The 14,111-nt window shown below is 42.0% G+C and overlaps 2 protein-coding genes across 2 annotated transcripts; both read right to left on the reverse strand.

Moving 5' to 3' along the window:
* Positions 1-4,169: 4,169 nt before the first annotated feature.
* LOC136444094 (uncharacterized) lies at positions 4,170-6,651 on the reverse strand. Its single transcript, XM_066441587.1, has 2 exons — positions 6,458-6,651; positions 4,170-5,859 (listed from the first exon to the last, which is right to left on the reverse strand). Exon 2 carries the CDS (start codon positions 5,851-5,853, stop codon positions 4,672-4,674), a length of 1,182 nt encoding a protein of 393 aa, XP_066297684.1. The 5' UTR covers positions 5,854-5,859; positions 6,458-6,651; the 3' UTR covers positions 4,170-4,671.
* A 1,234-nt stretch (positions 6,652-7,885) lies between these two features.
* Positions 7,886-12,727, reverse strand: LOC136443927 (uncharacterized). The gene is made up of 9 exons (XM_066441303.1): positions 12,393-12,727; positions 11,579-11,824; positions 11,051-11,152; positions 10,640-10,759; positions 10,301-10,393; positions 9,826-9,972; positions 8,980-9,128; positions 8,737-8,857; positions 7,886-7,918 (listed from the first exon to the last, which is right to left on the reverse strand). The coding sequence occupies exons 2-9, from the start codon at positions 11,789-11,791 to the stop codon at positions 7,886-7,888; spliced, it is 978 nt and encodes a 325-aa protein (XP_066297400.1). The 5' UTR covers positions 11,792-11,824; positions 12,393-12,727.
* Between the last annotated feature and the right edge of the window lie 1,384 nt (positions 12,728-14,111).

Raw genomic sequence — 14,111 nt, forward strand, 5'->3', positions numbered from 1 at the left:
CTTTTTTTTACAGGTAATCAAGAACAAATGATATCTGATAATCAATATCATACATATACACACTAGGTGTAAGATAAACATTTAAATATATAAGTATGCTAGTAAATGTGCTGTTTAAAAATCATGTGATGACTGGTATAGGTAACAAATAAGTCTATAGCTAAGTAAAGGGAAAATGTCCACTCAATTTCCAACTGACACACTTTCCTAAAATATAAAAGATATCTACAAGAAGATACTATTGTGCCTGAAGTAAGCATATATTTCATTGAAATACTCGTCGTCTTGATAAAGCTCTGTTTCTGCAAAATCAAGTCCATCTTTGTAGCTACTGTCCGTGTCCGTTGCTAAGGCCACCTCGTATCTGTACAAAATCCTTTGCTTTACAGTCATGAGAATGGCGTTTCGTGCTGCGTCCCCTAACACAGACGGATCGTCGAAATACCTGATCTCCAGATAAAGTTTGTACCACCGTTTCAGTCCAAGATTTTCCACCCTCTGCAAATTACTAGGATCGAAATACGAGTGGTAAGAACAGAGAACCTCGTCGAAGATTTTGGTCAATGCTTCGAGGCAAAAATCTGGGTTTCCGGTTCGGTTCAAGCAGACGAAACAAGAGTCGTTCAGGTATAAAGATGTTTCGTTTTCTTGGATGTGGTCGAAAGTCGAGTTCGCGCATGTCAGGTTCTGGTAACATCCGGGTACTGGGGAGAGCGTGTCCAGGTGCGTGAGGAAGTCCTGGGTGCTGACCAGGTCTCTGACGTCATCAAAGTCGGTACAGGTGGCGAAGGTCAAGGTCACGAGGAGGACAGCCACCGCAGAAGTAAAGCGTGACGTCACCTTCATATTTCCTATTGATGAAGGAATTAGAATATTGTTAGAGATTGAGTCGGCATCTAAAATTAAAAAAAAAAGTTGACTACAGAAGCTTCTTTTCTGACCAAAAGTACAAGACGTTTAGACAAACTATGACATTCCAAGGAGGCTAAAAATCAACCGTTTTGACATTCTATAGTGATATCAAGGATATTGTATAGAAGCTTCCATATAATGTCTATGGTTATAGCTGCTCTCATCCGTATAAATCAAGATTCTTAAAACGACTGTCATGGCTTGTAATGACCAGCAGTAGTAGCCTACAACCCGACTGACCGATGGAAGGCGGACCAGTCAAATAATTCTTAACAAGTCCGGATGTTATGCTACATTATTAGTGCTCTTTCTCTTTATTAAAGCTTCATAAAGCCTCATTTTTAAATTGCCATGGTGATGATCAATGACTGAAAATAAAATGATTAGTGTTAAATTATGCGTTAAGTCACAGACGCTTTCTTTCAGCCTTTGCGCCGTTTTTTTTTTTTTTTGTCACAAAAAAATAAAAGTGATTTCAAAGGCAGGGGCCGGGTTGACGTGGCGTAAGTAGGAACCCAGCCACAAGAAGAACATATGCCCATGCATTGTATGTTAAAACTGATAGCATTACAGCTGTAAGATTTTCTAATGTTACTTGTTAAAGAATCGAAGTCCTGAAACTGCATATGCTTTGTGCAAGTGTACATTCTATCGTGCTATTAAAGCAGATCTTTCACCTGGCCAAACATCACGAGACGGAACATACAATTACAAACGCTATACAATTTCACAACACTGCCTCTTGTCACAGTAAGCTTATATAAATGGTGACGTAGGGAAATAAAACTGCCTTTTGCCTAGCAGCGTAGACACTTTTATAACTGTGCATTCTCTAAGCGCAAACAATCGTGTCCCCACCTGAACACTTACCACATACGCTGAACGTTTTGCATGGAATGGTTTTAACTGTTGGTTCTTTGAACCACCGAAACGGATACGCACATTTCAACTACGTTTCCTCAGAGACGGTATCATGAAATCTGCAATTAGAATGATTATTTGAACAAGTACGTTTACCAGTGGCACGCAAGAGAACAGGTAGTGGCATTCTTTGAAGACGGTTCGTTGCACAGGTATACTTTGCCGACAAGGAATGTTTTTGAATATTTACCGTTACACAAACATTCTCACATTGTCAGCGGTTGACAAGGTCACTTCAATCGGACAAGAAGCTTGGAAGGCTCTTTTCCCAGGCTAGTTCTTTACCCGTTAAAACGTTATCTTCAAGCAGATCTGTCGATGGTAAAGCAGTACCCAAAGGGCCAACCAGTATCAAACAAAAATTGGTGGCCTATATCTGCCCTTTGGACAATGCCTGGCCACCGATAAATCTTCTCGGAGATTAGTTAAAACGTTCTTCTGCATTCAATGTTGTATTCACCTCGCGAGTTTCTTTCAAAGGCTAAGACTCGGAACGGGAAAACTGACAGGCAAGGCTAATCTCCCGGCAAATACAATATTTTGGAACACCCCGTACTATGATACTATGTGTGAAGCAAATTTTGATAAACGTTTTTCAGTTGTTGAATCTAAAACTAAAGAAAAATCAAACGTGCCTGAAACTGAATGAGGCTAATTTCTGACAAAAATTACGAAGTATTGTAACACTGTGCTGTCTAGATCTTAACATAGCTTAACACAATAATAACAAGGAAGGAATGTAACAAAAGCAAACCGTACCATCTTTTGTTTAGCTCAGTCATTCTGACCAACTGACCAAGCATGTTTTCGTTAGACATAATACCCTCGGATGTATGTGTATTGAGTGCCCGACTAGGTAGTGTAGTTTATCCTTTATCCTATGTATTTGCATATTCTCTTTTAGTCTCGCTATGCATTACCTTGAATAGATATTTCCAACTCAGTTAGTTAATATTCAACACCTCTTGACACCTTTGATACTAATAAGCAATGAATAGGTGACTAGACAAATCAATTGGTGCTAAACACACACGATGATGATGTCCTCATGTATTATGATAGGCGGACTTTGAAGTTTTTCGATCATAATGTTTTTCAGTTTGTTTCTCTGTTTCTACTTCCTCTATAGTGTTGCACGGCCGATTGTAATGGTATCTGAGAATGGAGGTAAATTATGCAGGCCAGACAGAGGCATGAGGAAACAGAAAATCGAATTATTCGCCACAGGGGGCAGATATTTCGGTCCGCCGACACGCATCGATTGAGCCATGAATTATATGCACACGTATCAAGCGTTTGTCAACTGAATAGAAGGTCATTACGTATGAATTTTTCATTGCACGCAACACAAACTCAATGCCAAAGGTTTTATGAAATGCTGCATTGTAATCAATACATTGTAACGTTCAATAGAACCGGGCCGGGTTTCTTTCGTCTTGAAATATAATCTGTCGCACTCATGTTGGTAGACTTATGACTGACACTGACATTGGTACAGACACCAAGGTGACAGGCACAACTCACAATGTTATCATATTCTTAGGGTGGCCATTGGTGCATGTAGTGTTTTATGTTGAGATCCATCGGTAAACAAAAGACACCGTCTAGTCGACTCTTGAAAGGTTTGAATGTTTTAACTAGTAACATATCGGTTACAATGTAGTGACTCTTGACTATACCTAAGGTTTCTTTGTCATAGGGGCACTTGTGGAAGAAGAATTCTCCATTTTTAACAATTTACGCACATTTTGTGTACTCAAGACGTCATAAAAGATGATCGGTAAAACCGACGTCCCTATCCAATCTTTCTAAAGCAGTACAAAGTAGGTTGTTTGTAAAACAAGCTTACCTGAAGGAACTTATGTAACTCGATTCTTCGACGAAAAGGCGTCTTCTAGATCTCCTTGTGAAGTGTTTCTCTACCGCTGTTTCCCCAGCACTAGGACAGATATGCAGGCCTGTAGGATTGCTGTCGGTACGCTGGACTGTTGCCTGGCTAGTAATGTAGTGAGAACGTCCGTACAATGCACCGTGATGATGGGGCATTCTTTACTCAAACCGTATCAAAGTACGCAGTACTACTGTAGCGACGGACTGTACCATTCGGCAGGGGTGTATTGTTTTTACGTCACTTCCTATGTCCAGTATGGTATATGCCGTAATCTAGTATGATGATGTTTTACCCGATAATTTCCAAACAAAAGCACTCTTAAAGTGTAAAACTACTAAAAGAGAGTAAAGAAGTACTGTATTTCTAAACAGCACAGGCGACACACATGGGACAATACTAGAGTGTCACTAACTGACTAGTGCTAAGTTAACCATACAGCAACGTGTAGTCAACAAGTTCAAGTATTTTACTATCTCAATCCTTCAAAATCACAAGACAAAGAATCAGAAGCAAACCTACGATAACATAGCAAATGTCATTCGTCATGGATTATGAAATACCCGTAGCTTATGTTGGAGTACTTATAACTTAGTCCCCTTGATCAAATTATCAGACACACACCACGCATCTTAAAGTCAGTGCAAATCATGTACATTTCTGCAAAATACACAGGCCAATTAACAAAATGACCGATATGCGTTATCGTCTTCCAGGTACTGAAAAATAGCTCAATGATACAGGCATTACTTTGTTACTGACAAGCTAGCATTGAATGTGACTACTTGGCCAGAGTTTCTGTCCTTGCGTACCTTAAAGCTAAGACTATAACGCTTCAGGCTGTGCTTAGCACAGGTCCCGCATGGCGTCAGACGTGCACCACCGTGCACGTGCCTCCGGCGGGGGACCACAATGAACTGACTCTAGCATGTTTCGAAACGAGTGTAAAGTTACGACGGCAAGATTGCCTCAAAGTCCAGACCCAGCCAGGCCAGTATGCCAGCCCTCCCGGACATCTCCTCGACCCTGCTGACGACATTGCTCGGTTTCATCATCTCGCACGTAGCGGGGTGGATGTAGAAGCGGCCTCTGGTTCTCCTAGCGCCGACTACGTTCTCCCATTCTCGGGCATCGTTTTGAGAGACGTCTAAGTCACAGTGATTGCTGTTCTTAACCGCTTCATGGCCGGTATGTTCCGAAGAGGTGTCCACCGTTGACGACAGTTTGTTTAACCACTCTCCCAACCGTGCGGCTGTAAGATCAGGGGCCCCCGACGTCTTCGGGTCTTCCTGTGCGACTTTTGACTGATGATGGTCTTTGTGGCGTGTTGTTGTAGGTGGTGTTTGCGGCGCGATGGAGGGAAGGCAGAGGTTGGAAGGTCCAGTCGACGCCGAGGTTCCATCGACGTCGTGAATGATGGCCTCACATCGTTCGGACGGCTTGTGACTTTTCTGTGATTCCTGTGAAACACCTTCAGTGTTGCCAAGGACGTTTTCCTTTTCCAGACGCGACCTTCTCGTCAGAAGCTGTTTACGCACTCTTGGCGGCGTGCTGATGAGATAGTGGTCTTCTCTTTCCAACTCAAGCATCTTCTTTCGGAAGCAGTCGCTGGCTGTGAATGCTCTGGCGCGTGTGAACGTTTCTTTCCTGTCTTTCTGTTTGCCCTGATGCTGGGTTTCAGTTGTCCCGCTAGGGGGCGTGTCAGGTGGCGACAGCATGTGGGTGTGGTCTGCGGACTCCGCTCTATGTTCTTTCAAGACATCATCCTTGTCTTTCTCCAGCCATCCCGCGTTTCGTCTAGGACCAAACTCTGTAACTGGTCTTCTGTTGTTCTTCTTCCCAGCTTCGTTAGCGGCCAATCCAATCTCATGCTTCGTTGGAGACAGCGAGCGAATCTTACACCGGGTGTTCTGAAGGTTTCGAAGTCTTCCCTCGAAGAGTTTCTTCTCCTGGTCCCTTTTCTTCATAGACAGCGTGTTTTCCTTCTCAAACTGTTGGAGGAGCACTTTCCTCTTCCTGTCTTCGTGATCGTTCAGCGCACGAACTTTTGTGATTGTCTCGGCGTTTCTGGTCGGAGGGAAAGTCATCTGTATTGACGTCATTGTCTTTTTGCCACCGTATATGCCGGGCATGTTGGCCTGAAAGGGGTTAGATTTGTGTAATTTATTAGTCTTGGAGAAAGAGTGAAATCGCATGTCTTCATAGGGCACGAAGTCTAACAATGAGAGAAACACTATTGATAGAAATGCGCATGTATCTGATTCATAACTTTCTGAAACTTTCACAGTGAAGGCAGAATAGTTACTTTGCTTTCTATTAGCTAATGCCTGAAATATGAAAAATATGAAATATCTTTCAACATCCCTCTAACTTTCAGTTATTTTACCACATGCAATTTCATGCCCAGCTAGTAGATCATCAGAATATGCATGTCTACTGGAAAAAAGCCCCTTTTTTCCCATTTAAGTTCGCGTGGTTTTTATTTCGTGCCAAGGGGAAAATGGCGTGTTCGCGGCGGTATTATGTTCGCGGCAGCGCTATGGTCACATACTGCTACAGTGTTGGATAAAATGTTTGCGGTGGCTTAAAGTTTGCGGTGAAACGGTCGCCGCGAAAACCGCGAACATAAAACCACCGCGCGTGAACATTTCTGCATTTACAGTATCTTATATTCACAATATAAGTACATATCGTACACTGCTTAAGAAATACTGGTGCACTGAATGCTAAACTTACCTGATTTCTTATTTTCCTCTCAAGAGCTCCTAGAATCCGCCGTCAAGCTAGGGAGTGATTTATGGACTTTTTTTTCGGTCTGCAGTTGATCAATGGCTCTCACCAAATGGTACCTTGTTGTTGTGCGCCAGGTTTATATACGCTGTTCTCCGATACTCTTGACAAAACATGGGTTCAACGAACTTCATTCATTCAAGACTGGACCCACATCCTGACTACCCCCTAACCTTACGTCACACTTCCGACCTGTTGACCAGATCTGTTACCCAATGAAAACACCGGTTACAAAGACAGGTTCGGATCGCATGTTGGGTATGAAAAAGCGTCACATTCTAAGGTTTCGTCTGTCGGAATCATCAACAACGTTAATTATGCTAAGTCTTTAGTGACGTTTCTTTAAACAATGATTCTTGTTTGCTGATGTTTAAAGACATTGGTGAGACCCATGCATACTTGAAATACTTTCAAGGAGTCAAATAAGGTGTAAACACGTACGCACCTAAAATTGGAAAAGCGTAAACACCCCGTATGTAACCTCGCATAACCTTGCCCTTGTCAAAGTACATATATGTAGCGATTTCTTAAGACTTGGTGGACAATTCACATACACGACTTTGACTTTCATTGCTGGTTTATTTTATTCCATTGCTTTGACTGACGTCACATTCAACCAAGGTTGCTGAACTATTCGATTTAACCGTTGCAAACCAGTGCGTACCCCTACTTTTGTTGAACGATAAGTTTAATAGGCAAAGGTATTTTCTTTCTGTTCCCCAAATCCACGCGCCATGCCTATAGATGCAAGATATATTTGCACGTTGGAGCATTTACTGAGCACCATGTTTTACTTGCCGGGGCAGAAATCCACCGTGTTCCTCTTCCTTCCCTGTTAAAGAAAGTTCATTGTGAACACGAACACCTACAACATTTTCCGATTTAAAAAACACAGCTTAAAATGATCATGATAGCTTTCAAGTCATATTCATTCTCTTGTACGAAAAATCAAGTCTTTGATTTGTTAATATTTGTAAATCTGAGTGACATGAAGAAGGATTGACACGGCACAGAATGGCATGAAAAGTCAATTCCAATTTCCAATTTTTGGTTGCCTGACAACCCCACCTACGTTAACTCGCTAAGACAAAGGTTGTTTACATCAGTAGAATTGACTAATGTTGTCAAAAGTATCCTTTGATGTTTTGAATACAAGAAGGTAATGTTGTCTCAACATATCGATATCATTTCACGGAAAACAAATACGCTACAGTTTGAATCCAGCACGAGTTGTTTTGAACGTTAAATGGTTGCGTCCTGTTAATTGTTATTGCAAAGTAGTAGGAATGCAAGTAGCCTGTTTGTATTTAGCAAAGACTCTCCATACAATGGGTCTTTTGAGGTCAATCAATCAATAAATCGATCGATCGATCGTCAATAGATCCATCCTTCTTTATCAAAGTCAATCTGGCAGTAACATACAGGAGTATGATTCTGAATCTTATACCTAAAATTCATCTTACCTAATCGATGCACAACAATAATATTGTATAGATATCATAACACTAGTAGCCTACATTTTGTAGGTTTAAAACTAGTCGACAACATAGCAAATCTAGACATATAGGTTTAGCCAGTCGACAACATCTTACTGACATCACTCTCTATAACACATTACTGTATGGCACTAATTAGTCATGTAGAATAGAGATTCATTTAGCAAATTTAAATTCTGTTGTATTATCTTAATCGTAATGTCTTTTGTCATCAAATATACATATTCATCTTAGTGATTTAGTTTCAATTCTTAGATGCTTATAACCTAGCCTAATATCTAGCGACATATAACCTAAGATCCAGTAATATCACAGCAAAAACGTCGTGCGTATGTGATATTTCCGTTATGCTGTTGAAAGAAAAACAAAATTATGGAACACGTGAACTTGTCATGGTATCATGGCCGCCTGCAGTTCTTGTGCGCATGTCCGTTGGTCGTCCCAGAGCTTTATTCCTGCTGATTGGACGGGAATAAGAATCAAATATACATGTCTATGACTTATATATCGATGCATGAGTCACATTCAAACTGCAGTTAACAGACAAAGAGATATATTTTGGTCCAACGTTTGAAAATAAATATAAATACATCAAATAAATAAAACAAAATACAAACAAAGTAAACAAAATGCATAAATTCTGTCTAGGATAACGTACGTGCACATAAGTGTGGTATACGCCGTGAGTATATAGGATATTAAGTTGCTAATAGTAATACTGTAGTGTACCTTGAAAAGCCTCTGCAAGAGACGGCCATGTTTGCTGTGACGTAGGGCACGACTGGCGAAAACAACCTTCTTCCTGTGTCCAAGGGCAGCCTTTTCCCCTTTCTTGACCTTCACAGATGACCTATATAAACATTTAGAGAGGGGGCAAACTTAAGATTATCTTTGAAAATAGGTGAAAGTTGTTTTGAACACAATGCTAACTGTGGCATCTGAGCACAAAGAAGGACTGATATAAGTTATTACCTGTGTTCTTCATCGTCGGAGGCAGGAAGAGCCAAGGGGTTCTTACGATCATGATGTCCGTCGATCAACGACCACAGCTCGTCATATTTGCCCGCCAACACGTTTCCCGAGTTTGATTCCGTACGTTTTCCTTCGTTCTCGAGCTTGTTCTGAATAAGGAGATGAGAAGCAAACAAAACACCACAGTCAGAAATCGCCAGGACATGAGCAATATCTACAAGTCGTGAATACATTAATGTTAAGCTTCAAGTGAGTCATGACTTGAAAAGTGTTCGAATGTCCCGGTTTGTAAGTTATTCATTTGTACCTGTTGGTAAGATCAATGTGATTGGTATCTACCTGCAAATATAATTGATTGTCTACATGTCATACGAGCTACTACATATATCATCAAATCCTTTGTTTTCTATCTATCTATCTATCTATCGGCCATCGGCCGGGACTAAACAAGTACATACATCACTCCATATTGCCCTATCCAACATCATTTGCCCTAAGTGTTCATATGCAATCCCAGTATCTCTAACTAAACTATCGGCAAAAGTCAAACTTCTGCAGTGAACTCGGCCTCTTGGTTTTCATAGAAGGATGTCCGAAACTATTGCTGGTTGGCTCGAAAATAGTGTCCAGCAAATGTTACTCGACGGTGGGTGAGCTTTTGAGACAGCCGTGGGAGACTTCCATAAATTGTTTTGAGAGAAGCATGTTGTGTCCAAAGAATGTTCTGTGCCCTGCGCAGTAGCTGTGCAGTAGCTATAGACTCCATTCAATCAATTTTGTTCTTCAACCCTGAGCCTCGGTGGGATACTAGTTAGTTAACTGGGGCTCCCAGACTCGCTCTCTTACCGTTTCTCCCTGGCTCTGGCTCCGGTCACCTGTCTTGTTATGTTGGCGGTGGGAACGTTTCCCAGCCGGGGCGTGTCCAGCAGTCTTCAGATGGTGGGTTGGACGGTGCTCTGCATTTTTCAGATGATGATGGATGCGGGTACTGTCCTGAACGCGGAACGAAAAGATTGAGAAGGCCCTATTTTGTATTTGTGAACAGCAAAAACTCAGGGTTTTAAACAGTGACATTGTGATTTACAGAACGTATTATGTAACCTATTACGATGTGAGAATGGAGTACAAAGGAATGGGAAACCTAAAAACTGCAAAGAAACTCAGTGAGCTACACCAGCTTGCAGGAAAAAAGACACAGTGGAAAGAAATGAAGAAAGACTGAATGCAGCCAGAGGTTGTTTCTAGAACTACCTGAGCTGCAGAATACAGTGGATCATCATCAATGGAGTACAACGTTAAACCTGGAAATACTCTATCTTACCCGGTGAACTGTTGAGTTGGCGTGATGTCCAACTGATGGATGGCTTCCATGTTTGTTCAGGCGTTCTGTCTGGACATGAAGCTTTCCATTAGACTGCAAAAAAAGAAAACTATTGATAAAGGCCCCTTCCCTGAGGCGTAACCAAAATGGTGAACTGTAGTGAAACTACTGTAGACTGATAGTGACTCTAGTTAACTGAAATCCACTGAAGCGACAGGTAGGCTCTTACACACATACAAAGAAAATGTATGCAGTGTAAGAGGTGCGTATGTGTTACATATACGCACCTCTTACACTGCATACATTTTGTTTTCCTCTAAGCAAAATCTTGAGTCTTACCTTCTGTTGACGCAGGTTACGGTTGCGGTTGTGGTTGCGATGGTGACGAGGTCCGACAGACTCATGTGCACTATGGTGAGCCCCGTGCTTGTTCAGGTAGTGAACCTTGTTAGCTTTGGGCTGAAATGTGAAAGACATGTACAGAAAATTAAACTCAGAAGTTTGCGGATTATTGATACACTGTAGAAGCAAGGAGGTTAAGAAGAAGATTGCGGAGGATAGCGGCTACCATGTATTTTTAAAAACGTACACTGCGTTACTGATTCGGGAACTTAACTACGAACAGATTTATTATGTGGATTTTAGAGTAATTTTATTCGAAAACAGTTTCCAATTTGCGTGATGAGGATATATTTCTTGTCTAGAACTTTGTCGACCACCAATTGGAATCCACGTATATGAACAGAAAACCTTTTCATTCTTGCCGGACGTGGGGCTGGACTGGTCTTGGCGCTCGGTGTGGTGCTGGTGATGCTGTCCGGTATGCTCGATTTTAAGAGCATCTTTCTTTGCCTGACAGAAAAAAAAGATTCAGATGGCATCGTGATGGACTGATCCGCGCAAATAGGACAAGACAAACCCCCAAACCCTGCTGGTTATATATCTCTGTGTTGAATATGTAACACATATGCATTTTGTCAACGAATAGAAGCTTTTCCCCCAGCAGGTATACACCTCTTAAGCGCAGCATTGTGGTTTAGCAGGAATGTTTGCTTGTTTGCGTGCGCGCGCGCGCGCGCGAGTGTGTGTATGTATGTACGTGTGTGCGTGCGTGTTTGTGTGTATGCGTGTTTGTGTGTGAGTGTGTGTGTGTATGTGTGTTTGTGCGTGCGCGCGCGCGCGTGTGTGTGTACGTGCAAGTGTGAGCATATGTGTGTGTGGCGAGGCTTTCCTTTTGTCATTTTTACTCACTACTGTAGAAAAAGCTGAACTTCTTACCACTACAACAACTTCCCCTTCTTTGGGTAGGCGGCGAAGCTTCACGTGCACAGGTGCAGGCGCCAGCTTGATCTTATGCCGCTGGTTTGCACCTTCCGAAGCGTTAAGATCGCCTGCTTTCCCTATCTCTGAGTTGGGTAAAACAGACGACTGCACCGGAAGACATGTGATGACCAGTCCCACCATAATGACAAGTGTGGGGCAAGCCATCATCCTTTACGTCAGTTGTTGTTCTGCAAGAGACACCTAGCGGGATTAACAAGAACAATTGTTGTCGTTACTGTGGACAACGTAATTACATTCAAAGTTTATTTTTCATACAGCCATATGTTGAGGGCTAACGGAGAATACCTGAAATGTAATAAAAAATTGTTAAATATCAGAAGAGAGCAGACTCGCGTTCATCGTGATATGGAATGAGGATGTTTTAACAAAACCTCATTCTCTTTATGGCCATATATGTTGAAAGTGAATTACTCTTTTACGAGAACCAAAGTCTAGCTAGAACCCCCCCCCCCCACGTACTTTTATCACAAAGGCACACAGAAACTCAATCACACGTTGAATCATATTAAGAAAAATCGTAAGAAACATAAAGTTGCAACTAAAAACATTGACTCTTCGCCACTGGTCTCTGACAGTACCCATATTGAGACACAATGAAAATAACGTATGCTACTGACGATTTTTAAAGATTGGAATATACAATGTCCATTTGAACTATGGAAAGTGTAGATTTACAACAGCCAGAAGTACAAGACATTTGGGGTAGGTGTAAAGAGTCAATCAGAAAGAGCTTAAAGATTCTTCTTACCTGAAAATTAGAGAGCAGATTGACAATACCTCTTCTCCAACAAAGAACAGAAAAATTCTAAGGGGAGATTCAATGACTGAACGACGGGGAGGTGATCCTTGCGTGGATTTATAACGTGTAGCATTTTTGCCATATCTTTCCCAGGAATAATGGAAAATCCCTGACAGACAGTTAGACCACGTCATCATGTGAAGCTCCCAAGTTCTCACGAGGATCGAGGGCGAGCCATGTTGTTGTTGAGGCGGTTGTGAGGAAGACATTAAGCAGTGGGTATGGGGAGCTCGGGCCGTGTGAATTTCACACGGAGATATCAGATATGTATCAAATTAAATTCATTGCCCACATCTAATACACTTAAATTTGTGGACCACCATTTTTATAGGCTGGGTACCATCCTTGTTAGGTTTCCGAGGTTTCCATACTCTCTGCTAGGGCAACTGTGGAAAACTAAGAAGGATGGCACCCAAGTTACCATCTTACTGGCGAAGAGGATTTTACATGTAACGTTTGTAGTATTGAGACAACGCGTGTATTTGTCATAGCCCAAAGGTACTTCAGAATTGCTTGTAACACCACATCACCTAGCGACATTTGTGCGAAGTACACCTTGATCACGTGATGTACAGGTTATACTCTCAAAATGGCAGCCTGTCTCTCAGCTGGGCGTGGTGGCGCGCGCCTGTAATCCAGCTACCTGGAGGCTGGGGTTGGTGGACCGCTTGAGGCCGGGGGTTCTGCGGCGTGCTGTCCTATGGCGATCGGGCGTCCACGCTAAGTTCGGCATCGATATGGTTTCCCCGGGGGAGCTCAGGGCAACCAGGTCGTCTAAGGAGGGACGCACCGGCCCAGGTTGGAAACAAAGCAGGCAAAAGTCCCCGTGTCGATCAGTAGCGGGATCGCGCCCGTGAATAGGCACTGCGTCGTAGCCCGGCCAACACAGTGGGACCCAACTCTTTTTCCTTTTTTGGCCATATACCATTTATACTTTTGTGTTTTGCTACACACATCTCTGATTCAAAACATATTCTGGACTTTTTCTATTTTTTTCTTCTTTTCTTCCACATATTGTGTACTGTGGGGTAAAATTCAAACGGTTTGAAAAAATCATACCCAACCAGTCGCACTACACTGAAAAACGTAGGCCACTATACAAGCATACATAAAAGAAATGACAAATATGTCTCAGACCAACTTTAAACATTTCTACACTCTTAAAAACACCAGAGAACACAACAACCACCTGTTGTGACCCCCGGTGAACTACCCTGGAACCGAGATGTCATCTCGTTCCCATCCTAAGTGATCACATGACGACTCACCAATAACGACGGGGAAGCCAAAATGGCCGCCAGTTCAACTTTTTGTTTGAAAACCAGAATTTCACGAAAACCGGCATTTTCTCGAGTTTGCAGAAGCAAAGCTCATACGAACTGAACTTTGAAGATATCCTGATTCGAAAGGTATGTAAGATAAATTTCGATCTGTCCTAGCGTCTGTATAAGAACAGGTCTACTTACAAATTATGATGTGTGATGTGGGGAGGGGGGCGATTTGTTTTTGTTTATAAGAAATCAGTACAAACTTTATATATCTGTCTGGGCAAGAAGGTCGGTCTGTATTAGAATCAGTGTAACGTTAACAAATTATTTGGTATGGCCAGACAAAGTTTTACTTCGCTAAGTAATGTTACATACAATATCAATATGATAAAGCATCTGT

The sequence above is a fragment of the Branchiostoma lanceolatum genome, chromosome 10 (assembly GCF_035083965.1).
Source record: "Branchiostoma lanceolatum isolate klBraLanc5 chromosome 10, klBraLanc5.hap2, whole genome shotgun sequence".
NCBI classification, from domain to species: domain Eukaryota; kingdom Metazoa; phylum Chordata; class Leptocardii; order Amphioxiformes; family Branchiostomatidae; genus Branchiostoma; species Branchiostoma lanceolatum.

What these genes read in the sequence shown, in the direction of transcription:
- LOC136443927 (XM_066441303.1), bottom strand. Translation starts at nt 11,791, where the DNA reads ATGATGGCTTGCCCCACACTTGTCATTATGGTGGGACTGGTCATCACA. An exon ending in CGTCCGGCAAGAATGAAAAG is followed by an intron (nt 10,760 to 11,050) that starts GTTTTCTGTTCA and finishes TTCACATTTCAG; the next exon opens with CCCAAAGCTAACAAGGTTCA. An exon ending in GCCAGAGCCAGGGAGAAACG is followed by an intron (nt 9,129 to 9,825) that starts GTAAGAGAGCGA and finishes CTCCTTATTCAG; the next exon opens with AACAAGCTCGAGAACGAAGG.
- LOC136444094 (XM_066441587.1), bottom strand. Translation starts at nt 5,853, where the DNA reads ATGCCCGGCATATACGGTGGCAAAAAGACAATGACGTCAATACAGATG.